General features: G+C 50.7%; 1 protein-coding gene across 2 annotated transcripts in view; it reads left to right on the top strand.

The window, feature by feature from the left end:
- The first annotated feature begins 222 nt into the window (after positions 1-222).
- Srrm3 (serine/arginine repetitive matrix 3) overlaps positions 223-24,127 on the top strand; it is a 40,668-nt gene continuing 16,763 nt past the window's right edge. The window contains exons 1-10 of one of the 2 annotated variants that reach the window (XM_032886476.1): positions 223-561; positions 5,430-5,531; positions 18,017-18,145; positions 18,225-18,305; positions 18,711-18,740; positions 20,553-20,615; positions 20,754-20,789; positions 21,984-22,034; positions 22,700-22,804; positions 23,404-23,581. In XM_032886476.1, the coding sequence (XP_032742367.1) occupies positions 329-561; positions 5,430-5,531; positions 18,017-18,145; positions 18,225-18,305; positions 18,711-18,740; positions 20,553-20,615; positions 20,754-20,789; positions 21,984-22,034; positions 22,700-22,804; positions 23,404-23,581 (1,008 nt within the window). In that variant the 5' untranslated portion in view covers positions 223-328. The remainder of the gene's footprint in view (positions 562-5,429; positions 5,532-18,016; positions 18,146-18,224; positions 18,306-18,710; positions 18,741-20,552; positions 20,616-20,753; positions 20,790-21,983; positions 22,035-22,699; positions 22,805-23,403; positions 23,582-24,127) is intronic. The other variant, XM_032886475.1, reaches the window with a different exon arrangement.

Raw genomic sequence — 24,127 nt, 5'->3', positions numbered from 1 at the left:
ACTACATAGCGAGTTGAAGGCCAGGCTGGGCTATAGGAAATCTTGTCTAAGGGGAAAAAAAAGTGAAGGAAAAACGAAATACAAAGATCAGGACTGCACCCACCCACTGTACAGATGGGGGAAAACTAGCGCGGAATATATTCTTGTCCTGAAGTGACAGTATCGGCCCCTCCCTCTACAGCGTGAGAACAAGCGGATTAGAGCGGCCAGTGGGCCCTAAACCTCCAGGATTAAGTCATAGAGAGCTTAGCCAATGGAGGAGAGGTGAGTGACCACCCCACCTTGTGATTTATCTGTCCCTCAGGGCTGGCCGCCGAGGACCTGTGTCATGTCCTCCACCGTGAACAACGGGGCTACCAGTATGCCAGCTCCTCCCGACGCTGCCAACGGCTTCCCGCAGCCCGGAGGCTCGTCCGGGTCCTGGCCGCGCGCAGAGGAGGAGCTGCGCGCAGCCGAGCCAGGTTTGGTGAAACGCGCGCACCGGGAGATCCTGGACCACGAGCGCAAGCGGCGCGTGGAGCTCAAGTGCATGGAGTTGCAGGAGATGATGGAGGAGCAGGGGTGAGTAGGGCGTGGCGGGAGGGGCGGGACCAGAGGAGATCTGGGTGGGGCAAGATCAGACTGTTCAGGACTTGGCGCTGGAGCTGTCAGAGGCGGGGCTGGGGCGTGGTGGGGCGTGGCTAGGGCAGGGAGTGGCAGGACCTTGGTTATGCTTTGATGGGGGGCTTGATGCAGCAAGGCTGGGCAAAGACAGACAGGGGGCGTGGTAGGATATAGTAGGTGGAATCAGAGCAGAATGGGACTGGGCGGACGGGAGGCTGAGTACCTGGTGAGGAGGAGTCAGAGAAGGGGCGTGGTTGGGATGTGCTTTGTGCTTAGAGAAGGAGTGGGCAAGGGCGGGGCCCAACAAGGAGAATGGTCGTATGTGGGCACAGCCAGCCTATGCTGCGGTCCGGCATGCACAGACCCTGGGTGCAGAGGGAGGGGCGGGGCTAGGTATAGTGTCTGGCAGGAGTAAGGTAGGTGAAAGCCAGAGCAAGAGTGTGGACGTAAGTATAGAGGCATGGGGAGGAATGGCAGAGTAGGGGTGTAGCTAAATTCTCCAGACAGGCGCCTAGACATGGAATAGTCTAGCTTTATTCCTGGAATGCGAGGCTATTTGTCCGAGGACTGTGGCTGGAGTGTGACGTGGGTCCAGGGCAGAGGTTTGATTGTGAACTTGGTAGTGGTAGAGTTGTGCCCAAGGACTTAATGTGGCAGAGCAACGTAGGGTGAGGACGGGGTGGGGTGGAACCAGGACTAAGATGGGCATGAGTTTGCACTCTGGAGTTTGGTCCACTAACGGCGGTGGGGGGCTGCGGGACGCGGTTGTTCTAATTGAGGGGACCTGACCTGGATGTGGTGGAGCTGTGCCCAGGATATTGGTGCAACAGGGTGGGGCACGGCCGAGACCAGAACTAAGCAGAGGGCTTGGTCTGGCATGATGAGCAGATCTAGAAGCAAAATTGGGATGTGGCCGGGCCCTTTGGCAGGTCCCATGTCTGATGAGGCTGATTGAACTTTGGTCCTAGTCTGAAATGCTGGCCTTGGCGGGGTCAAAAGGTTGGGCAGATTAAGGGCAGGGCTGCAATAGGGTTGAAGTGTTCAGGGAGAGCTGGGTGCCTGTGTTGGAGCCCGGTGCTGAATCTAAAAGACACCGGGGGACCAGGCTTCAACTCACAGAAGCCACAGGGCGCATTCCCCCTGCCCTGGATACACCCAGCGCCGAAAGCATAAAGACATAGATAAACATAAATGTCAACTTAAGGCCTCAGTTTCTACAATCTATAAAATGGGTAGAGATGCCAAGCTAGTCAGGCAAGAAAACACAGGGGTTTTTCTAAGTAACCAGGCTTCCTGCAGGTTCTGCAAAGTCGTCATGACCTTTAAACCATGTTTCCCCCTTACTCATAGACATGTGCATGCACAAACAGGCATGCACACACATTAAATAAATAATAATTTACAGACTATGCAGCCCTGGCTAACCTGGAACTTCGCAATGTAGATAAGACTAGCCTCAAACTATGAGATCTTCCTGGCTCTTCCTTTTGAGTGCTGGGATTAAAGGCAACCATGCCTGGCCAGAAATAAATGAATAAATTAAATAAAAAAACTTTTAAAATTGTTTAGTGCCAAGTTGGTTTAGTGAGACGTTCCCACTCCCAGTGGACACAGGTCTGAATGTGGGAACCTGCCTAGGATCTACAGGCTCCAGAGAAAGCCCTTGGCCCACTTCAATAAGACCCAGACCCTGGGCTGGAATGAGGTTTAGGATTACCTAGCATGTTAGACATGTTAGACATGTTAGACATGTTAGCCCTGGAGTCCATCCCCAGTACTGCATAAGACCGTGTGATGAGGTGCATTGTCTGGCATCCCAGCACCACAGAGGGAGAAGCACAGGGACCGGGAATGTGAGGCCATTCCTGACTACATGGCCAGTTTGAGGTCAGCCCGGACTAAGTGAGAACCTGTCTCAAAAACAAAGACCCAGGGAATGAGAGGGTACGCCTGTGATCTCAGCCCTCAGGTGGCAGAGGCAGGTGGATCTCTGTGAGTTCATGGCCAGCCTGGTCTACGGAGTGAGTGCCAGTGCTAAGACCCTGTCAAAAAAAAAAAAATAATAATCGGGGTTGAGGATTTAGCTCAGTGGTAGAGCGTTTGCCTAGCAAGCGCAAGGCCCTGGGTTCGGTCCCCAGCTCCAGAAAAAAAAAAAAATCCCTTGCTGCTCCAGCCCTGAAAAGAGAGTTGGGGACCCCACTTCAGAGGACTCCAAAAACTCCAGTTCCAAGGGGGTCTAATGGCTTCCTCTTCTGGACTCCATGGGCACCTGCACATATACATTAAAACACACATACATTTTTTTAAAAATAAAAAAAATAAGCATTTTAATTTTTTAAGGTTTATTTACTTATTTTATGTATCCGGGTGCTCTTTCTTCACACACACCCAGAAGAGGGCATCGGATCCCATCACAGATGGCTGTGAGCCACCATGTGGTTGCTGGGATTTGAACTCAGGACCTTTGGAAGAACAGCCAGTGCTCTTAACCACTGAGCCATCTCTCCAGCCCTCTAAACATTTTTAAAGAAAATGTTGGGGGGGATGCCAATTAATTTATTAATTAATTAGTTCTGGGAACTAAAGCAGGGGGAGAGAGAGGGGGGAGAGAAAGAGAGAGAGAGAGAGAGAGAGAGGGAGAGGGAGAGAGAGAGAGGACTTCAGCTCTAAGTAACTCTGAGGTGGTGCAGAGCACAGACAAGCTAACAGAATTACTAGATCAAGGACCACTGCCAAGATCCAGGGGGTACAGGTTATTATGAAAACACAGTTGGTGACACACTCCCTGGTAGGGTGACCTCCCTTCTGTCAATACACACTGTGTCCAGTCTTTGTGTTGCACCCCTGGATCACTACAAGGTGATCCTGGAAGCTTATGGGTCAAAAGATGCACTGAGGGGCTTGGCCGTAGACAGCCTGTGAGAACCACCCAGGGAGAGGCTGGGTCTTGGCTCAGTGGTAATTCATGTTCCCCTAACATGTATGAGGCCCTGTATTCTACCCCAGCAACCTTAAAAAAAAAAAAAAAAAAACCTGCATAAAGAACGGACATGTTTGTTTGGATTTTTGCTTTAAAAACAAAACACTTTTGAATGCTGTATGGAGGTGGCACGCATTTTTGATTCCAGCACATGGGAGGCAGAGGTGGGTGGCTCTCTGAGTTCGAGGCCAGCCTGCCCTGCAGAGCGCATTCCAAGACACCCAGGGCTACAAAGAGAAACCCTGTCTTGAAAAACAAGCAAGCAAACAAAAACGTTTGAAAGCTAAATTAATCTTCTATAAAATGTTCGTTGAGGAAAAGACAAACAAGAAACAAGAGAGGCAAGGCACGGCATTTCCATGGACAGGTGCCTGAGGGCTGTGCCTGCTGTAGGTACAGGAAGTGAATCCTGAGCCAAGGGCAAAGCAAGAGAAGACCCTCTCCTCACCCTCCCCTGTTTCTATCCTGTCACCTTGTCTTCCACTCTAAAGAATGAAGCCCCTGGAGGTCATGACCCAAGACTCTCACTAACAGCAGACAACTGTCAGTACTACATCAGGCATGAAGTGTGTGTGCACAGCCTGAGGGGCAGCCGGTGACTCCAGCACTGAGACACAGAGGCAGGGGTATTAAAAGGTAGAGAGACTAACTTGCATTATAAGTTACAGGCTAGCCTTGGCTACGTAGCAAGACTCTGTTTAAAAAAGGAGTTGGGGACTGGAGAGATGGCTCAGTGGCTAAGAGCACTAAATGTTCTTCCAAAGGTCCTGAGTTCAATTCCCAGCAACCACATGGTGGCTCACAACCATCTGTAATGAGATCTGATACCCTTTTCTGGTGTGTCTCCCAAGACAGCTACAGTGTACATGAATATATAAAATAAATAAATAAATTCTTTTTAAAAAAAAAAGGAGTTGGAGAGATGACTCAGTTAAGAACACCAGCTGTAATTCCAGAGGACCCAGGTTTGATTCTCAGCACCCACACGGTGGTTCACAACCATCTGTCACTCCAGTTACCAGAGATCTCTTGACTTGTTCTGGTTTCCTTGGGCACCAGGCACACATGTGGTCCACAGATAGACATACAGACGAAACACGCATGCATCAAGTAAGAATTAAAACTTTTCACAGTTTGTACAATGAGCTTAATAATACACAGTATTAAGAAAAGAAGGAGGGGGGGTTGGGGATTTGGCTCAGTGGTAGAGTGCTTGCCTAGGAAGCGCAAGGCCCTGGGTTCGGTCCCCAGCTCCGAAAAAAAGAATTAAAAAAAAAAAAAAAAAAAGAAAAAAGAAAAGAAGGAGGGGGCTGGAGAGATGGCTCAGTGGTTAAGAGCACGGACTGCTCTTCCAGAGGTCCTGAGTTCAAATCCCAGCAACCACATGGTGGCTCACAGCCATCTGTAATGGGATCTGGTGCCCTCTTCTGGTGTGTTGGGGGCAGTGACAATGTACTCATAAATAAAAGAAAGAAAAGAAGGAGGGAGGGAAAGAGAGGGGAGGGAGAGGGAGGAAAGAAATATAAAATACAGAGAGAGAGATGGAAATGGGGTAGGGAGAGAGAGAAGGAAGAACAGGTGTGAAGGAGGAAGGGAAGGAAAGAGAAAAGAAGGGTAAGGGTGGAAGGGAGAGGAAGGGAAAAGAAAGCGGAAGGTAGGTAGGGAGGTGTGGGGAGGGGAGGAGATGGGGAGAAAGAATGTACACTGAGGTAAAATAACAAAAGTACAGAAAAGTAGATGCCACTGGAGTGTGTGCAGTGAGCAAGGGCCGGAGAGCAGGTGGGAGTGCGACGAAGGAGTGACCTAGCGTTAGAAGCGAAGCCCCCATGTTCTCTGTTCCCCACAGGTACTCAGAGGAGGAGATCCGGCAGAAGGTCGGGACCTTCCGGCAGATGCTGATGGAGAAGGAGGGAGTACTGACAAAGGAGGACCGGCCTGGGGCCCACATGTGAGTATTTGCCTGAGTGACAGCAAGGGCGGGTCCATCTCACACTGCGACTGGATGTGTATGGGGGTTGGGGGAGGGGCGCTTCTCCAGATGCGCCATTAGGGGATGAGGTGAGTGAAAGAGAGATCATAGACCCTGCCCACTGGAAGCTCTGGCCTGGCCCAGAGTACCAGGTACAGACAACTGACGATCCCTGAGGGCCATTTGCTGCCCACCTGGGTCCTGTCTATGGTATACAAGACAGGGGACTTCAGAAATGTTCAGACCCCAATCTGACACTATGACCACAGGCAAGCTATGAGTCAGTGAGTCTGTGATTCCTACCTGTAAAATGAACTCCAGAATAAGCTCGTGATGTACCCTAGATTATAGAAAGTCCAATGTCAATGGGCTGGGGGCGTGGCTCAGAGGTAGAGCCCCTGCCTAGAATCCCCCAGTGAGGGGCTGGGGCGTGGCTCAGTGGTAGAGCCCCTGCCTAGGATCCCCAGTGAGGGGCTGGGGGTGTGGCTCAGTGGTAGAGCCCCTGCCTAGAATCCCCCAGTGAGGGCCTGGGGGCGTGGCTCAGTGGTAGAGCCCCTGCCTAGAATCCCCCAGTGAGGGGCTGGGGCGTGGCTCAGTGGTAGAGCACCTGCCTAGAATCCCCCAGTGAGGGGCTGGGGGCGTGGCTCAGTGGTAGACCCCCTGCCTAGCATGCTGGAGGTCCTAAATGCAAGCCCCAGCAAGGAAGAAAAAACTGTAGAAAATGGAGTGGGCTGAATTGGAGAAATGGCAAAGGGCAGCCCAGTGCTGTGCCTGACACAGAGTACAGAACACATTCAGAGGGTGTCCCCTTGCTAATGGTCCTTTCCGTACCTAGCACTGAGAATGTGCAGGAAGCTGGAGAAAGGTTCCTGGTCTTTCTCTCAGCAGTGGGCCCAGCTCAGCAGCAGATGCCTTCCTGAGTCCCCAGAGTTCTGTCTGCTTTTGTTCCACTAAAACCTAATCAAAGATTCTAGGTTCTGAGACAGGACGATTGTCATGCTACACAGCAAGTTCAAGACCAGCCTGGGATGTATAAAGAATCTTGTCTCCCAGTTTCCAAGGCTCTATGAACAGTTAATGGTTGCTAGGAAAGAAACATTTTGGCTTTAGCATTTGTTTACTTGTTGTGTGTGCATGTGTGTGACCATGAGTTAGTGTACATGCATGCCTTAATTTTCTCCTTCTACCGAGTGGATGTTACAGATTGAACTCAAGTCATCAGACTTGGCAGTAAGTGCCTTTACCCACTGATTCATCTTGCTGGCCCATGGAGCGGGGCGGGTGGGCGGGCATTTTCTTTAGCGGCGTAGCCACTGTTAAGTTATTCTGCAAATAACTCTTCACTCATGGTCCTAAGTGCAACCTTAATGCAACACATTGGGTCCAAAGGAAAAAAAAAAAAAGGCATCGGAGGCTGGAGAGATGGCTCCTCAGTTAAGAGCCATGGCTGCTCTTGCAGATCAGAGTTCAGTTGCCAGTTTCCTTGATGCGCTGCCCACAACTGTCTGGAGCTTCAACTCTAGGAGATCCAAAGTCCTCTTCTGGTCTCAGGCACCTGCACACATGTGGCACACATTCACAGACCTGCGCGCACATGCGCGCGCATGCGCACACGCATATGCACACACAAATATAAATAACATATTTTTTATTTCTGATACAGAGCAGTGGTGACAGCAGGGCACACCTTTAATCCCAGCACGGGAAGCAGAAGCAGGTGGATCTTTGTGAGTTTGAGGCCAGCCTGGTCTACAGAGTGAGTTCAGGACAACCAAGGTTGTTAATCTTTGTGAGTTTGTGTCTGCAGAGCAAGTTTCAGAACAGCCAAGGTCATTACACAGAGAAACCCTGCAAAAAAAAAAAAAAAAAAAAAAAACAAAAAACAAAAAAAAAAAAAAAAAAACAAAAAAAACAAAAAAAAAAAATGAAAGAAAAGAAAAAGATAACAGAGAGTGGGGTGTGTGTGTGTGTGTGTGTGTGTGTGTGTGTGTGTGTGTGTGTGACATGTATCCCAATATGGCCTGGAATTTGCTATATAGTTGAGAATAACCTTGAGCTTCTTTTATTTGGTTTTGGTTTTGTTTTTTTTAACAGTTGGGCACAGTAGCACAGGCCTTTAATCCCGGCACTCAGGAGGTGGATGAGGCAAGACCAGTGTGGTCTACATAGGGAGTTCCAGGATGACTGAAGCTACATAGTGAGACCCTGCCTCAAAACAAAGCAAAAAGACAGACAGACAACATGAACATGTGTAGATACCCACAGAAACCAGAAGGGGGCATCAGATCCCCTGAAACTGGAATTGCAGGTGATGGTAAGACATTTGCCATGAGTGCTAGGAACCAGACTAGGTCCTCTGCAGGAACAGCAAGGGCCCTTAACCACGGAGCCATCTTCCCAGCCTGACTTTGAACTTGTGATCCTCCTGCCTCCGCCTTCAGACTGTTGGGATTGCACAACCACACTCAGTTTACTTCAGGCTGGGAACGGAATGGGAGGGCCTCATACATGCTAGGCAAACCTGTATTTGGTCCACTTGACATCATCCCCAGCCTGAAGATGGGATCATTATTGGTTTTCCTTGTGATCCCTAATACAGTGTAGTGCTCCCAATTCTTGCTCAGAGCTCCAGTCCCATTCATGTAGGGAGGGGTTGAACCAAAAGCCTTCTAGCTAGGTGTATATAATGGCAGTAAAGACTGGGTGTGCTGGCACATGCTCGTAGGACCAGCACTGGGGAGGCAAGAAGTAGGAGTTCAGCACAGTGGGTGGCAGAGAGGTTCTCTGGGGCTTGCTGGCTGGCAGCTCAGTTCCAGGTTCAGTGAGAGACTCTGACTCAAGAAAATAACGCAGTGGTAGAGGGAGATGTTGTTGTCCTCCTCCTACCTCTGTGCCCACGCACTCTGGCACCAGCACCCTCCTATACACGTACACATACCCCATACGCATATACAGCACACATTCACACTGCAACAGCTACACCAAGGAGCGCTCAGCAGCCCAGAGGCTGGCAGCTCTCCGTGGTGCTGAAACCAAGCTTGTTCTTGAGCCTGAGGCATACGTAAGAGTGAGGAAGGGCTTGCCACGGCCTGGCCGCACACTTTCCTATGGACCTGGCATCTGAGCCAGTTTTCACGTCTTTATGTATAGGGGAGAGAGGCAGACGCTCCATCCACGTGTCAAAATCTCTAAGTCCAAGGTGAGCATCCTGGCCCCAGCCCCAGACCCTTGAGTTCCCTAGCTCTGCATAAAGGTATATTTAAAACGAAGGTAGGACACCCCTTCATAGGCTCAGTAGGTCTGGAGGCTAGCCCAATGGTAGAGCACTTGCCTAGAATCCTTCAGGAAGCACTGGGGTATGAATCAGCTGTGGAGTGTTTGCCAAGAATCCAACCCCCCAGGGTTGGGGATTTAGCTCAGTGGTACAGCTCTTGCCTAGCAAGCACAAGGCCCCGGGGTTCGGGTCCCCAGCTCTGAAAAAAAAAAAAAAAAAGGGGGGGGGGATTTAGCGGAGGGGAAGAGGCCGTGCGTAGGAAGGGAAACGCCCTGGGGTCAAGCCCCAGCTCAAAAAAAAAGAACAAAAAAAAAAAAAAGAAAAAAAAAAAAAGAATACACCTCCCAACCCCAGTTAAGACTCTGGGGATGTGGCTCAGCTGTAAGTCCCTTGCATAGCATGCAGGAACTCTGGTTTCTATCCCAAGCATGAGAAAAGCATAAATAAATGTGTGAGGATTGATCCCCGGCACACAGCAAACGCACGTCACTGCCGAGTGGCCACCGCCATCACCTAAGTGGCTCATGTGCTCAACTGTCTTTGACTTCAATTGACTTCAGTCGACAACTGCTCAATTCCCATTCACTTTTTTACTTTTCTTTTTCTTTTTTTTTTTTTTTTTTTTTCTTTTTTTTTTTTCGGAGCTGGGGACCAACCTGGGCCTTGCGCCTAGGCAAGCGCCTACCACTGAGCTAAATCCCCAACCCTCCCATTCACTTCTAACATGGTTTCTCTGCCACAATGAATTGAACCCCTGATACCACTAACAAAACAGCCCAAGTGGTCTGGGTCATGTACTTTGACCACAGGTCTGTTCCGTTCTGCCTGGCTGTCTCCGTGCTGCCTGCCAAGTCTAGGATTTCCTCCAGACTCTATAGAGCCCTGAGTCCCTGCAGTGCCTTGGCCTCCAATCTGGACATTCCTTGAATTATAAACCAGCGTTTAGGAGCATTTTAGGAACGTTCTCCACCACATAAGTCTACTCTTACCCCCAAGTTTGGACGCTCCTACAGTTAGCATGAGTTAACTGCAGGAGCGTTGGCTCAGTGATTGGGAGCATTTGTCATCTTCCAGAGGACCCAAGTTCAATTCCTGGCCCCTCCACACGGGGATTACAGCCATCCCCAATTCTAGTTCCAGGAGATCTGATGTCCTCTTCTGACCTCTGTAGACACCAAGCACATACATGCATGGTGCACATGTAAACAGGCAGACAGGACACACACATAAAATAAAATAAACCTAATTTGGAAAATTTTGTAATCAATGAAGACAGACCCAGACTGAAGGGGCCCCACCCTGTGAGTCTTTGGGGGTTATTATGAGTTCACGTTGGCTTCACAACAGACGTGGGATCACCCCAGGAAGCAGTCCCTCTTCGACACGGTGTTAACTGACTGACAAGAGTGGTCATTTCCTGGGACAATCGCACTCCAGAATATTACACTGCTGCCATGACTAGAAATGACCCAACAGAAGCCAGAAGCCAGGAAAAGGCTTTTGACAGAAAGCAGGGTGTTGTTTGGTGATGTTTCCCTTTGGATGATGGATCCCGGGGTGGAAAAATGGTGTGTTTGTTACCTTGGCAGACCTGTGGTCAAAGTACTTGACACAGATAACTCGGGCTGTTTTGTTAATGGTATCAGAGATTTAAGTCACCGTGGCAGAGCAAGCATGTTGGGATAGATGGCATACATCACTGTGGCCAGAGACTGTCAGAGACAAGAAGGGAGAAGTACATGATGTGTCCATCAAAGACATCCCCCAATGACCCACTTCCTCCAACTGGCCCTACCTCCCCAAATTCCACCACCTCCCAATAGCCTACCTATTCATATTTTGCTTTTTGTTTATTTACTCTCTCTCTCTCTCTCTCTCTCTCTCTCTCTCTCTCTCTCTCTCTCTCTCTCCCTCCCTCCCTCCCATGTGTGTGTGTGTGTGTGTGTGTGTAAATGTGCGTGTTCCATGCCATGCATGTGGAGGACAGCTTGCAGGAACGAGCTCTCTCTTCACCACATGGGCACCATGCGAACTCAGGTCATCAGGCTTGGCAACAAGTGCCTTTACCTTCTGAGCCATCTCACCAGCCAGCCGCTCTGTCTTTTAAAAAAAGAAGAAAAAGAGAGTTTCATGCTTATGTAATATACCAAAGTGTTTGGGAAGGCAGGCTTACAGAGGCAATATTTACAAGCTACTTCCTAACACAGTGTGAACAAAGTCTAGTCATTTTCTCAACACGTCTAATTTTAGACGTGGTGTGGCCTCTCTGAACCTTGTCATTTTATCTGTAAGATAAGAAGGTTAATGACAGTTCCCATGTCAAAGGCTTGTTCTGAATATTCAGTGATTAAATGAGATAAATACATGGAAAGCGCTCGAAACACTGTCTGGCACCCGCACTGGCAATTATCATAATAGACATAGGATCAATGTTTGCCCTGCACTGCGAGGCATGGGATAAAAGAATGCAGATCCAGTTCTTTCCTGTTCCTACCGCCAATCAAAGCCTGTGTGAGGCCAGGTGCATGATGGGTGAGTGGATGGACAGAAAGAGAAGACCCTTTGCCCAGAATCCCACCACCTTCCCGGCTCTCTCATCTGTTGATTGGACCAATAGGCTCCTGGTTAAAGGAAAGCAAAAACCAGATAAGTAACCAGAATGCTGGGGCTGGAGAGGTGGCTCAGTGGTTAAGAGCACTGACTGCTCTTCCAGAGGTCCTGAGTTCAATTCCCAGCAACCGCGTGGTGGCTCACAACCATCTGTAATGGGATCCAATGTCCTCTTCTGTGTGTCTGACAGTGTATTCGTATACATAAATTAATTTTTTTAAAAAAAGTAACCAGAGTGCTGGCATTCTAGCCAATGAGGTGACTTAGTCAGTGATGACCTGAGTTTGATCCCTGGGACTTGCAGAGTGGATAGAAAGATTAAATCTAGCAAGTCATTCTCTGACCTCTACAGGCACATTGTAGCACACATGCTCACACACCACACACACTTACACTTGTGCACACACTCACACACATGCGTACACACACCACACACACACACACACACACACCACATACACACGCATAGTCAATAGATAAATAGATGTAATTTTAAAATTACCCCCCAAAAGTCTCTTTTTGATTAAAAAAAGTATAAAGAACAGCCAGTGAGAGGCAATCTTTTGTGCGTGCATACATGCATGTATGTGTGTGTGCATGTAAAGTGTGTGTGTGTATTTGTGTGTGTGTATTTCTGCATGTGCTTGTGTGTGTTTGTGAGTGCGTGTGTGTATATTTGTGTGTGTATTTGTGTGTGTATTTGTGCGTGTGCGATTGTGTGTGCATGTGTGTATGTGTTTGTGTATTTGTGTGTGTATTTGTGTGTGTGTACATGTGTGTGTATTCGTGTGTGTGTGTTTGTGTGTGCGTGTGTGTATATTTCTGTGTGTATTTGTGCGTGTGTGTTTGTGTGTGTGTGTGTGTATGTGTTTGTGTATTTGTGTGTGTGTATTTTTGTGTGTGTGTGTATTTGTGTGTGTGTGTGTGTACATATATGTGGGGACTAGAGATCAACTTTGAATATCTTCTTCGATTTCCATCTACCTTATTTTCTGAGACAGACTCTCGCTGGCTGGGAGCTCACCGTTAAGCTGAACTGGCCAGCCAGCACATTCCAGAAACCCTGTCTCTCTGGGTGCTGGGATGGAATCCAGATCCTCCTGCTTGCACAGGAAGCACTTTACCAAATGAGCCCTCTCTCCATCCCCCTGCACTGTTAGTTTCAAGGAGCCTAGACTGGCCTCCAACTTGCTGACCTTCACCTCCTGATCCTCCTGCCTCCACCTCCCAAATGCTGGGGTCACAGGTGAGCGCCACTGCATCTGACCTGGAGACACCTTTTCATTTCATAGCCAGCTGTCTGTGCCTGAGCTGGTCACCTCTACGGTGGGACGACACTCGACCCTTCCATACCCATGGGCATACTGTAGATATGATGAACCATTAACTAGGTAACAAACTTGGATTTAGGAGCAAAAAATATGTTAAGTCTGTTAAGGGAGTCTGGTGTTAAGCAGATGAGGCCATAGCCACACAAAATGTAAAAGTTAAAACGTGCTGACGATCAATAGGGGCGGGGCTATGGCTCAGTGTGAAAATGCTTGCTTGGAAGGCAGGAGGCTGCATTTGGATTCTCAGCACTCACGTAAAGCCACGTGCACTAGTGTGCATTGCAAGCTGAGCACTGGAGAGGCAGAACCCTGTGGATGCTGGGGCCTTGCTGGCTAGCTAGTCTGGTTCCAACAGTGAGCTCCAGGTTCATCGAGAGACCCTGTCTCCACAACCTAAAGTGGAATCGGGGGGTGGGGGGCTGGCAAGATGTCTCTGAGCACTAGTTACTCTTGCACAGAACCAGAATGGACTCCAGCACTCACATGGTGGCTCACAAGCATCTGTAACTCCAGTTCCAGTGGATCCAGCGCCCTCTACAGTCTCTCTGCATGCACATGGTGCACATTCAAGCAATCATGCGTATAAAATCGATTTCTTCAGATAAAGTATAGAGGAAGGTACCCTGGAGATGGAGCCATCGGAGAAGGAATTTGCATGGAACGGGGAAGAAGCGGGGAGCAAGGCATGCATGAAGGATATCAGTGGCCAACCTGACTCGGCAGTTACAAAGTCTAGAAAGGTCCTCTATTGGGCGTTGCCCAAAGGGAGCGACTTGATTTTATATCTAAGCTTCATCATGCTCAACTCGGTATCAACTGAGGCTCCCTCTTCCCACCAGCTCACCCACAAGTCACACGTGATGTCCCTACATTTTACAGTGTCACTAAAGACTGTTTTTACACGTCAGGAATTTTGTGTGGTTGAGGAGCTGTGTGGGTGTGAGGAACCTGAAACTCCAGGGGGACCGGACATGTCCGTGGAGGGAGACAAGGACAGATGGGAGGAAGCCAGCAGCTTCAGGATGAGGAAGAGCAGAGAGATCTGAATTAAAGGAGGAGGGGATTCTAGGTTCTGTGCAAGCAATAAGGTCACATTAGTCTCTCTAACACCACCCAAAAAGCTTCCCCGGTATCCATGGTGTCGGCCCCAAGGCTGTCAGGGTTTTGTAAGTTGGATCATAAGTATTGTTTCTTAATGTTCTAGGGATTAATTTCAAAGCCTCGCACTAAAGAAGGGTTTTATCACTGAGCCATGTCCCATCACACATAACTTCTTTCTTTTGAAAATATAAAATCAGTCTTCCAATTACGAGTGAGTAGGTATCTTGCTGGAGATCTGTAAAACCTGACTGTGTGGCGCTGCAGATCAAGGCCTGGGCCTCACATGTGCTGGGAAAGTCTCTGACACTGACCTGCAGACCTGGTCCTTGGGCTTTTTTGACATATATATATATATATATATATATATATATATATATATATGATTTATTTATTTTATATGAGTACACTGTCACTGTCTTCAGACACACCAGATGAGGGCACCAGATCCCATTACAGATGGTTGTGAGCCACCATGTGGTTGCTGGGAATTGAACTCAGAACCTTTAGGAGAGCCTTCGGTGCTCTTAACCACTGAGCCATCTCTCCAGCCTGTCTTTTGTCTTTTAAACACAGAATTTTGTTAATAATTATGTGAAATAGGCTGGAGAGATGGCTCAGCGGTTAAGAGCACTGACCGCTCTTCCAGAGGTCCTGAGTTCAAATCCCAGCAACCACATGGTGGCTCACAACCATCTGTAATGAGATCTGATTGACCTCTTCTGGTGTGTCTGAAGATAACTGCAGTATACTCAGATAAATAAAAAATAAATCTAGGGGCTGGGATTTAGCTCAGTGGTAGAGCCTTACCTAGGGAAGCGCAAGGCCCTGGGTTCAGTCCCCAGCTCAAAAAAAAAAAAAAAAAAATCTAAAAAAAATTAAAAACAACAAAAAAACAAACAAACAAACAAAATAATTATGTGAAATTAACGACCCCACAGCTGATTGTAGTTTATTTATGTGGACACGCATGTGGAGATGTGGGTATGTGCAAGTACCTGCCAAGGTCAGAAGAGGGCAACAGGTTGCCCTGGAGTTGGAGTTAGAGGTAGTTTAGAGTCTCTTGAGATGGTTCTGGGTCCTGAACTGAACTCTGGTCCTCTGGAAGAACAGAAAACACTGTTAATCACTGAGCCAGCTCTCCAGCCCTGGGGTTTTGATTTTTGTCTTGTGTATATATGTGCATGGTTTGTGTGTGTGCATTCATGTATGCAAGTATATGCACTCACTCATGTGTAGATACATGTGTGTACATGTGTAAGTCAGAAGACAATGGTACGTTCTCCCCCCACCCTCCACCCCCGTTGATTTTTTGAGTCAAGGTTTCTCTGTGTAGCCCTGGTGGTTGTCCTGGAAGTCTCTCTGTAGATCAGGCTGGCCTCAAAGTCACAATGGTCCACCTGCCTCTGCCTCCCAAGTGCTAGGGATTAAAGACATACGGCACCACCATTGGGCTTACCTGATGTTTTTTGAACAGAGTTTCTCTGTACCTGGTACTCACCACTTTGGATTGATGGAGGCCCAGGGCTCTTCCTAACTCCACCTCCTACTTCTGGGATCGCAGGTGAATGCTACCATACCTGGCTTTTTGTGTGGGTGCTGAGATCTGAACTCCAGTCCTATGGTTATGCAGTAAGGTATCTGCCAAGCCATCTGTGGAGCCCCAGCCCTTTTATTTCTTTTTATTTATTTTGAGAGAGACGGAGAAAGAGAGGCAGCTAGAGAATGCATACATCTCAGTGCATGTGTGGAGGTCAGAGGTCAACTTCCAGGAGTCAGTTCCCTCCTTCCATCCTGTGGGTTCTGGGAATTGAACTCAGGTCGTTAGACTTAGAAGCAAATGCCTTTACCCGCCGAACCATTTCGTCAGCCTTTCCTTGTTTATTTATTTAGTTGCTGAGTCAGGGTTTCTATAAAAAGGTTCACCCTGAACTCACTATGTAGCGCAGCTGACCTCAAACCTGCGATCCTCCTGCCTCCTCCCCCTGAGTGCCACCATGCCTGCTAAAATGCCTTCCCTTAGCCGGATCACCACAGCCAGTCTCCCTTCCTTCCATCTTTTATGTGCTGCTCCCACATCGATTCCAGGAAGAGCATCTGTGATGTGTCCGCCAGCAGATGCCCCCCGCCAAGTAATCAGTACTGGGTTATGTTCCAGTCAACGGACCGGCTTCTATGTCGGGAGCTTCAGAGGGAGAATCTTACTTAATCCTCTGCTCAAAGCCAGGGGGTTCTCTTTTCTTGTATAGATAAGGTCCCCGAGGGTCAGCCAGCACATTCATTTCTGGATTCAAATCCATCTTGAGAATCCAAAGCTGCTACCCCTGTGCTGGCCTCCCTCCTCTGTACAGAAAAGGACCAACTGTGTGTGGGCAGCCCCCAAGCGTGTGAGTGTGTGCGTGTGGGGGGTGGGGGTGGGGGGGAGTCTTCTGAAGCCAGGGAATGGAAGGTGATGAGGTAGAGATGATGAGGAAGGGGCTGCCGCCCTGGAGCCCATTACTGTGGAAGATCATTTGTGGGCTTGTCCCGTTGAAAGAAAGAAAGAAAGAAATTCAAGCTGATGGCAGAGAGTGAAGGAGCTTGCCGCTAAGGCACACAATCAGAGTTTGATCCCCAGAGTCCGCATGGTGGAAGGAGAGAGGCGATGGTGGCAGGCTGTGTTCTGACCTCCACATTCACGGTGATATATGTGAGCCCCACTCCCACACACATGTAAGTCAATAAATATTTTTTTAAAAGAGAATGTTTTAACAATCCGGTTATCTTTTTAAAAGAATTCTTATGTTGAAGAGGCTTAGCCAGGGACCTAATCAGGTCCCGGGTCACACAGTGGCTCAGGGACAGAGCCCTCATAATAAAGATTCCTGTGAGTCGCCCCCCCCCGGGGCGGGGGGGGAGTGTAATACCCAGATAGCACAAACCAGGCATCTGCAGCAGAGGATGCCTCGGGGTGGGGAGGCAGGCAGAGGAGCTGGGAGTTAGGGACCGGGAGCCCGCTGGCTCCTGCTGGGTGAAGTGGAGTTCTGAGATGCCGAGACGGATGGGGAGTGGATACAGAGCTGGAGGTGGCTGCGAGCTGAGCCCCCACACACACACACCCTCCGGCGCTAGTGGTGATTGATGAAGACAGCCGGCGGCTGGAGCTTCGAAGTGCAGAAAGCCTCTGGAGGCTTCTGAGGAGAGGGAGGGTGAGGAGAGGCTATGAATATTTCAGAGGCTGAGGCCAAGGCTGAAGGAAAAGAGGAGGGAGGGGAGGGAGGTACAAGGAAATGGGGGGGGCGCTCAGGGACCTGGAAAGGCAGATGTCAGCAATGGGGGAGGGGCTCTTTGAAAGAATAGGGAAAGGGAGGCCAGGAGGGACACCAGGAGATGACGACAGGCTAACTAACAGTCACTGGGAGAAGACTTGTGGAGGGGTAAGGAGGAGTTCAATAAATGGGATGGACCTAATTGTTTTATCATTGTTTGAGGCAGGCTCTCGGGTAACCCAACTGGCCTCAAAGCCCCTAAGTATCAAAGGATGGCCTTGAACTCCTGAGGTGTGCCCTGCCACACCCAGCTTAGGTCTTGCAGATGAGCCAGGCAGGTACTTTGGAAACTCCACATTCTGGTTTTTGGTGGTGGTGGCGGCGGTGGCGGTGGCGGTGGTTGTGTGTGTGTGTGTGTGTGTGTGTGTGTATATGTGTGTGTTACTGTGACTGGAACCCAGGGTTTCCCTATAGGCCGGTACTATACAACTGAGATCAGGACCCCAAGCTCTTCCCTGGATAATTCTACACAAGTGCTCTACCTCAAAGTTGCATCCCCAAACCTTTATCCATCCATTCATCCATCCATCCATCCTTATTCAGGTTGATCAGGCAGGCCTTGAACTTGAAAACCTCCTGCTTCAGCATCCCTAATAGTTCGTATAACAGACCTGCTCTGCCTGGCTTGGCATTTCTCTCTCTTTTGCAAACCACTGCTCCGGAGTTTGGGTTGCTCAGATCTTCATCAGACCCTCCAGGGCTGGGGATGGCAAGCCCTCTGGTCTGCAAGCACAGCCCCCACTCCCCAGCCACTAATAACCAACCAGAGCGGGGCAGGCCAGACTGCAGCAGCCTGAAGGCCACTCTCAGAGGCAGATGGGCAGCGTCTCTGTCTTTCCGTAGCGTGGCAGAGACTCCGCGACGAATGGAGGGCTTGGAGCCAGGCCTGGAGTACCCACCCTTCGATGAGGACGATGGCCCGGTTGATTGCGACTGCCCCGTCGCCTGCTACCGCGGGCACCGGGGTTACAGGTGAGCCGCCGCCACGGTAGAGGGGAGGGCAATACGGGGTCTCCTCCCTCACCTCCCGCTGCCGCCCCTTCTCGCTCAGGACCAAGCACTGGTCCAGCAGCTCCGCATCGCCCCCTCCTAAGAAGAAGAAGAAAAAGAAAGGCAGTCATCGGAGGAGTCGGTGAGAGTGACGCATGGCCCTAGGGCAAGATGGGGAGGGCCTTGGGGTTCCCATCTTGGACACACACGGGACGGATGCTACACTTGGAATCTGCAAACTTAAACCTGCCCCTCTCCTTTCTTGAATTCCTGCACTGCAGCTTAACACCTCCACCTTAGTCCCGCCCATTCTCTAAGCTCCGCCCCACTTTAAGTCCCGCCCCGACTGGGTAGTACCATCTTCCAAGAGCTCAAACACCCAAGTGTGTCTGTCCCTGGGATGGAGTCATTACTGGACCCCCAACGACAACTCCTCCATCTCTGTGTCCTCCCCCACCCGACCCCCACCGCGTCCTGAGGTACAAACTGGGGCCACTAGCTAACCGGAAACATCTGTCTGTCCTTTCTCTCTGGCATCCACCATCAGCAAAAAGAGGAGACTAGAGTCAGAATGCAGGTCAGTGGTGAAGGGGACAGGAATGGGGGGGAGGGGGGTTCGAGCCCCCCGAGGGGGCACCTGTGGGTGGGAAAGAACCTAAGGCCACCTTCCAGAGACGGGAGGTCTGACACCTCAGGGGTTGGACACTGGGCTCTCTGGTGCCAGTGTTTACATACCCAGCCCAGAGATCCCAGGGATGGGGACCACTCAGAGCCAGTGTTTACATACCCAGCCCAGAGATCCCAGGGATGGGGACCACTCAGAGCCGGTGTTTACATACCCAGCCCAGAGATCCCAGGGATGGGGACCACTCAGAGCCGGTGAGTTTGTCTAGTGCAAGGCCCTGGGTTTTAATTTCGGCATTGTAAGAAAACCAGACCCTCCCCCCAAAAAAATCCCCAACCCCCCCTTCCTTCACGATATGGAGCACACTCTTGAGATCCCACCACTCAGGAAGGCAAGGTGGGAAGATCATGAGTGCAAGGCTAGCCTGGGCTACACAGCAAGACCCGTCTCCAAAACAAACAAGAATAACTAAGCAAACAACAACATAAAGGTTCTGAGGAGACAGCTCAGACAGAGCGTTTGCCGTGAATCATAAACATCTGAGTCACACACACACACACACACGCACCATACACCACACACATCTCTCTCACACACACACACACATACACACAAGCACACTCACACACACACACACACACACACACATCACACACACACACACACACACACACACCACCCACCCACACACACACACCCACACACCCCCACACCACACACCACACACACATCACACACACACACACACACACACACACACACACACACACACACACCACACATACACACCACACACACACATCACACACACACCCATGCCCCAAACCACATACAACAAACACACACACCAAACCCACACAAAACACACAACAATCACACACAACACAACCCACACACACACACACACACATCACACCACACACACACACATACACCACACACATACACATTCATGCACCACACACCACACACATCACACCACACACACACACACAACACACATACACACACACACACACACACACACACACCCCCAAACACACCCACCACACACACACATCCACACACACACACACACACACACACACACACACACACACACACACATTCATGCACCACACACCACACACATCACACCACACACACACATACACACATCCAAACACACACACACATACACACACACACATACACACGCCTGCATGCCCTCCCACAGGCATGCACAGGTTTCTAATCCCAGCTCTGAGGAGGCAGAAGCAGATGGATCCCCAAGGCTCACGGGCCAGCTAGCCTAGCCAAGCCAAGTCGGCGAGTCCCAGAAACCCGTGAAGGACCCTGACTCAGAAAACCCAGGGCTGGTGAGACGGCTGGGCGATCTTCAGTCCTCAGTCCTGAGTCCCCAGGAAGAGGACTTTGCAAAGGCTCTTTTGTCTTCTCTCTGCTCCATGTATGACCAGGTGCACAAAAAACACAGATGATAACATAAATATATGTGGGGACCTCATGAATGATGTCCGAGGCTGACCCCTGGGCTCTACATGCACGAATGCACACATTGTGCACACACGCGAAGGCAAGAGGGGGACTAAAGAGGCAGGCAGTAGCATCGACTTTAGGGGTCACCAGTCTCATTCTATACGAGGAGCTCTGGGCTTCGCTACTTCAGGGCCCCTTCCCAGCTTCCAGCCCTTGAGCCCCATCAGCTGCATACATCCTCCCCTGTCCACCCCAAGCTCACTGGTGCCCCCCGCCCCGTTTCCACAGCTGTGGGAGTGCTTCCCCCCTGCGCAAGAAGAAGAGAAGTGTGAAGAAACACCGTCGAGATAGGTACTTTGCCCTCTCCACCTCCCCTGCTGCCAGCCGTCTGTCTCACACCCTGGGCTCAGGACCTGGGCTGGCCATTCCCGGGCTGGGCTCCTCAGCAGCCATTCCCGTAGAGGCTCAGGAGGATCTATCCCCCTACAGGTCTGATTCTGGGTCGCGGAGAAAGAGACGATACAGGTGAGCTGTGCTTTCCTAAACGGAAATACAAAGGTTGCCGGTCTCCAAAGCCACAGAAGTGGGGGGCAGGGGTCTCAGAATCCACTCTGGCTCCCCCTCCAGGGCTCTCTCACTGATGCAATTGGGGCTGAAAGACAGGTGGGCCAAGAACTGCTTTTAGCCTTCCTCAGTTCAGCCCCAAGAATTTCCAGAATTGCAGCTCCTGTGTCCAGAGGGTGTATCAGGAGGTGCCCTCTTTGAAAATGGAAGCATCAGGGCCCCAGATTGCATAGAATGGGGCCTGCCAGGCCAGAGCATCTCTGTGAACTGGGTTGGCTCAGTGGGGAGAAGATGGGTTGCCTAGGCTATGGCTACAGGTGGTGTTTTGGCTCTCTATGGTCTCCTGACTGCTGGGCCATGGTGCTGGCTTCAGGGATGAATAGGGAGAAAAGAGGGACCCAGGCATAAGCTAGTAGAAAACTCAGTATCCGGGATCAAAAGGTATAGGCCAATTGTACCCTTACTCCAGGAGCCAGACTCTCTTCCCAGTCCTGAGCCTGAGTAGAGTCCCCAGGCCCTTCGGTTGGTGGGGTTTACAAAGGGCCATTTGTACTTGGTGGTGGACAGGCCTATACAGCTCCCCCCACCCTATCCTTTTTATTTTCCCAATCCCTCCCCAGCCCCACTCCCCCGTTTCTGCCCTACCCACTCCCTTCCAGAATGAATGGGTAGCATGGGCCTCTGCTGCCCTCTAGTGGCCATATGCTATGTACAGCCCCTCGGACCAGGACTGGACCCATAAGTGAGCTAGTAGTACTACTAAGTCAGCTTCTAGGTTGAGGCCCAAAGCAAGCAGGCGACTTCCCTTTCCCAAGTCCTTTCTTATTCCTTTCTCTCTTTTAGGAGGTACATTTCTGTGGGGTTTGTTTTCTATTTGTTTGGGATTTGAAAGGATTTGGTGGCATCAGAGAGGGTATGGGAGACAGAGTGAGATCATTAAATGTTATATGGAAAGCAGAATCTGACAGAAAGAGACAGGAGGAGAGTCCCACTGAAGTGTACCCGCCAGCACCACATGCATGCACACCCCTCTTCGTGAAGCCCGGCTGTCCCTATGGGGTGAGATGGGCAGAGCCCTCTCAGCTAGGGAAGTTCAGCAAATCTTGCTTCAAGCTTCCAAGCTTCTGTACCTGACTTGGTCTCTGCTCCCTGCAGATCGAGAAGCCTCAAGAGCAAACGAAAAGAAAAAATCAAAGAGCGAAAGAGGTAAACACATCCTCTGCTCCCCTCCCACCCCCTCAGAAAACTTGGCCTTTAAGCACCCCCAAACCAACCTCTTAAACACACCTCGGATCATACCTCTCAGGGCAACTTGAACTCCAAAGGATGGCTCTCTAATTGCGCCAAACGGAGAAGTCAAGATTTGCTGAGTTAGCCCTGGGAGCCAGGGGCCACTTAGGACGGATGAAGATTAGGTCCCTTGCCACCCATGCATTCTTTCTGTCCCTTGACCCTTTCAGCCACACACCTCCATTCCAAGACCAGGTGAGAGATGAGATGGTCTTTGGAAGTTGGAACTGTCTTCAGGAAAAGTGCTTCTCCCTAACTCTCAAAGATGATTTGGAGACCCTAGACCCAGACCCAGACCCAGACCCAGACCCATTCAGGTGAATTATATAAGAAACCATGGGGTTGGGGATTTGGCTCAGTGGAAGAGCGCTTGCTTAGCAAGTGCAAGGCCCTGGGTTCAGTCCCCAGCTCTGAAAAAAAGAAAAAAGAAAAAAAAGAAAGAAAGAAACAATGCTGGGGGTGGGGCTGATCCCACAGTGACCTTTCTGGGACCTAGCCCAAGTCCCTGAGGCCAGGCCAGGCTACAACATGGTCAAGGCAAGCAGCACTTCCATTAGACTGACTCTTCTTGCCCACCCCAGGCCTCATACTGAGTCTCCAGGCCGAAGGTCCCACCACCATAGCAGCGTCAGCTCCCACAGTCCCTCAGTGTCCTCACACTACAGCGATTCCGGATCACCCAACAGGTAGGCTGAACCTTCGCGGCGGGGTCAAAGGGGATGCTTCTGGGCAGCCTGGTCCAGTGCTTGCCTGGTGTGCACGAAGCTCTGGGTTTGACCCCAAGACCTGAATAAATCCAACTGTGGCAGTGCATGCCTGCAACCCGCAGCGATTCAGAGATGTAAGAGAATCAGAAGTTCAAGATCATCCTAGACTAGATGTGGAGTTGAAGGCCAGCCTAGGCTAGATGAGGTTGACTTTAACACACACGCACACACGCACATGCACACACACCATGCACGCATGCACGCACATGTGCACACACACACACACACACACACACACACACCATGCATGCACCCATGCACGCATGCACGCACACTCGGGATGGAGGGGATTGTTGTATCCCTAAGGGTTGGGGTGCTTGGGCATTGCCCAAAACTAAAGTTCATCCACCAGAAGCAAATTGGTGTCCACATGGAGGAAGAACTTAAATGGGAAATCAAGGTAGTGTGCAGGGCTGGCTCGCTCGGGGCGCTCTCACCGTGAAAGCGCGAGTTGGGAACCAGGTCACTAGCAGAGGGGGCGTCCCACGCCGGCTCCCCCCATCCCTCCGCTCCCCCAGGCTGAGCCCCAAGCACCGAGATGACGGACGGAAGACAGGCAGCCAGCGATCCAGCGGGAGCCGGTCGCCGTCCCCATCGGGCGGCAGCGGATGGGGGTCGCCCCAGCAGAACGGAGGCAGCAGGCAGCGAAGTGGAGCGCACGGGGGCCGCCCCGGCTCGGCGCACAGCCCGCCCGATGTACGTACGCTTGGCTTTGCGGAGGGTTCGCCACGTCTCTTGCCCCGACTGCGCCGTGCAGGGTGGGGCAGGGTAGCAGAAGGAGCGGACCCCGATGGGTCTTCAGGTGACCCGACAGACGCTCTCCCTGTTCCCATCCCTCCGACTTGTGCTCCGCAAGGGGTGTCCGGTGTTTTGCTCAGTTGGATGTCGGTTGGATGTTGTTCCCACCCGGGCCTGGTGGTCTGGTGAGGAATTGGGGGTGCGTGGGCACCTGCAGGCCTGGGCTGCTTTCGGCTTGGCAGAGTGAAGGTCAGAGAAGGCCTGAGCATAGAGATGGTTGGATATGCGGCTGGGGAATGATCCACCAAGGTTTCTTGCCTTCAGGGAGCAGGCACGGACTGTAAACACTTCTGTCAGGAACTAGAGAAAAGTGACTCAAACTCCAGCGGGTGTCATGTGACACCAAAGCTCTTACCCCTTCTCTGAGTCTTTTCCTCCCTTTAACCCCTTCCATTAACCCTTTCCACTTCTCTCCGGAGCCTGCAGTGAGGGTCTTTTGTACTT

This window comes from Rattus rattus, chromosome 16 (genome assembly GCF_011064425.1).
Source record: "Rattus rattus isolate New Zealand chromosome 16, Rrattus_CSIRO_v1, whole genome shotgun sequence".
In the NCBI taxonomy this organism is placed as follows: domain Eukaryota; kingdom Metazoa; phylum Chordata; class Mammalia; order Rodentia; family Muridae; genus Rattus; species Rattus rattus.
Note: the sequence above shows the minus strand (reverse complement) of the source record. Positions and strands in the feature narration are given on the sequence as shown.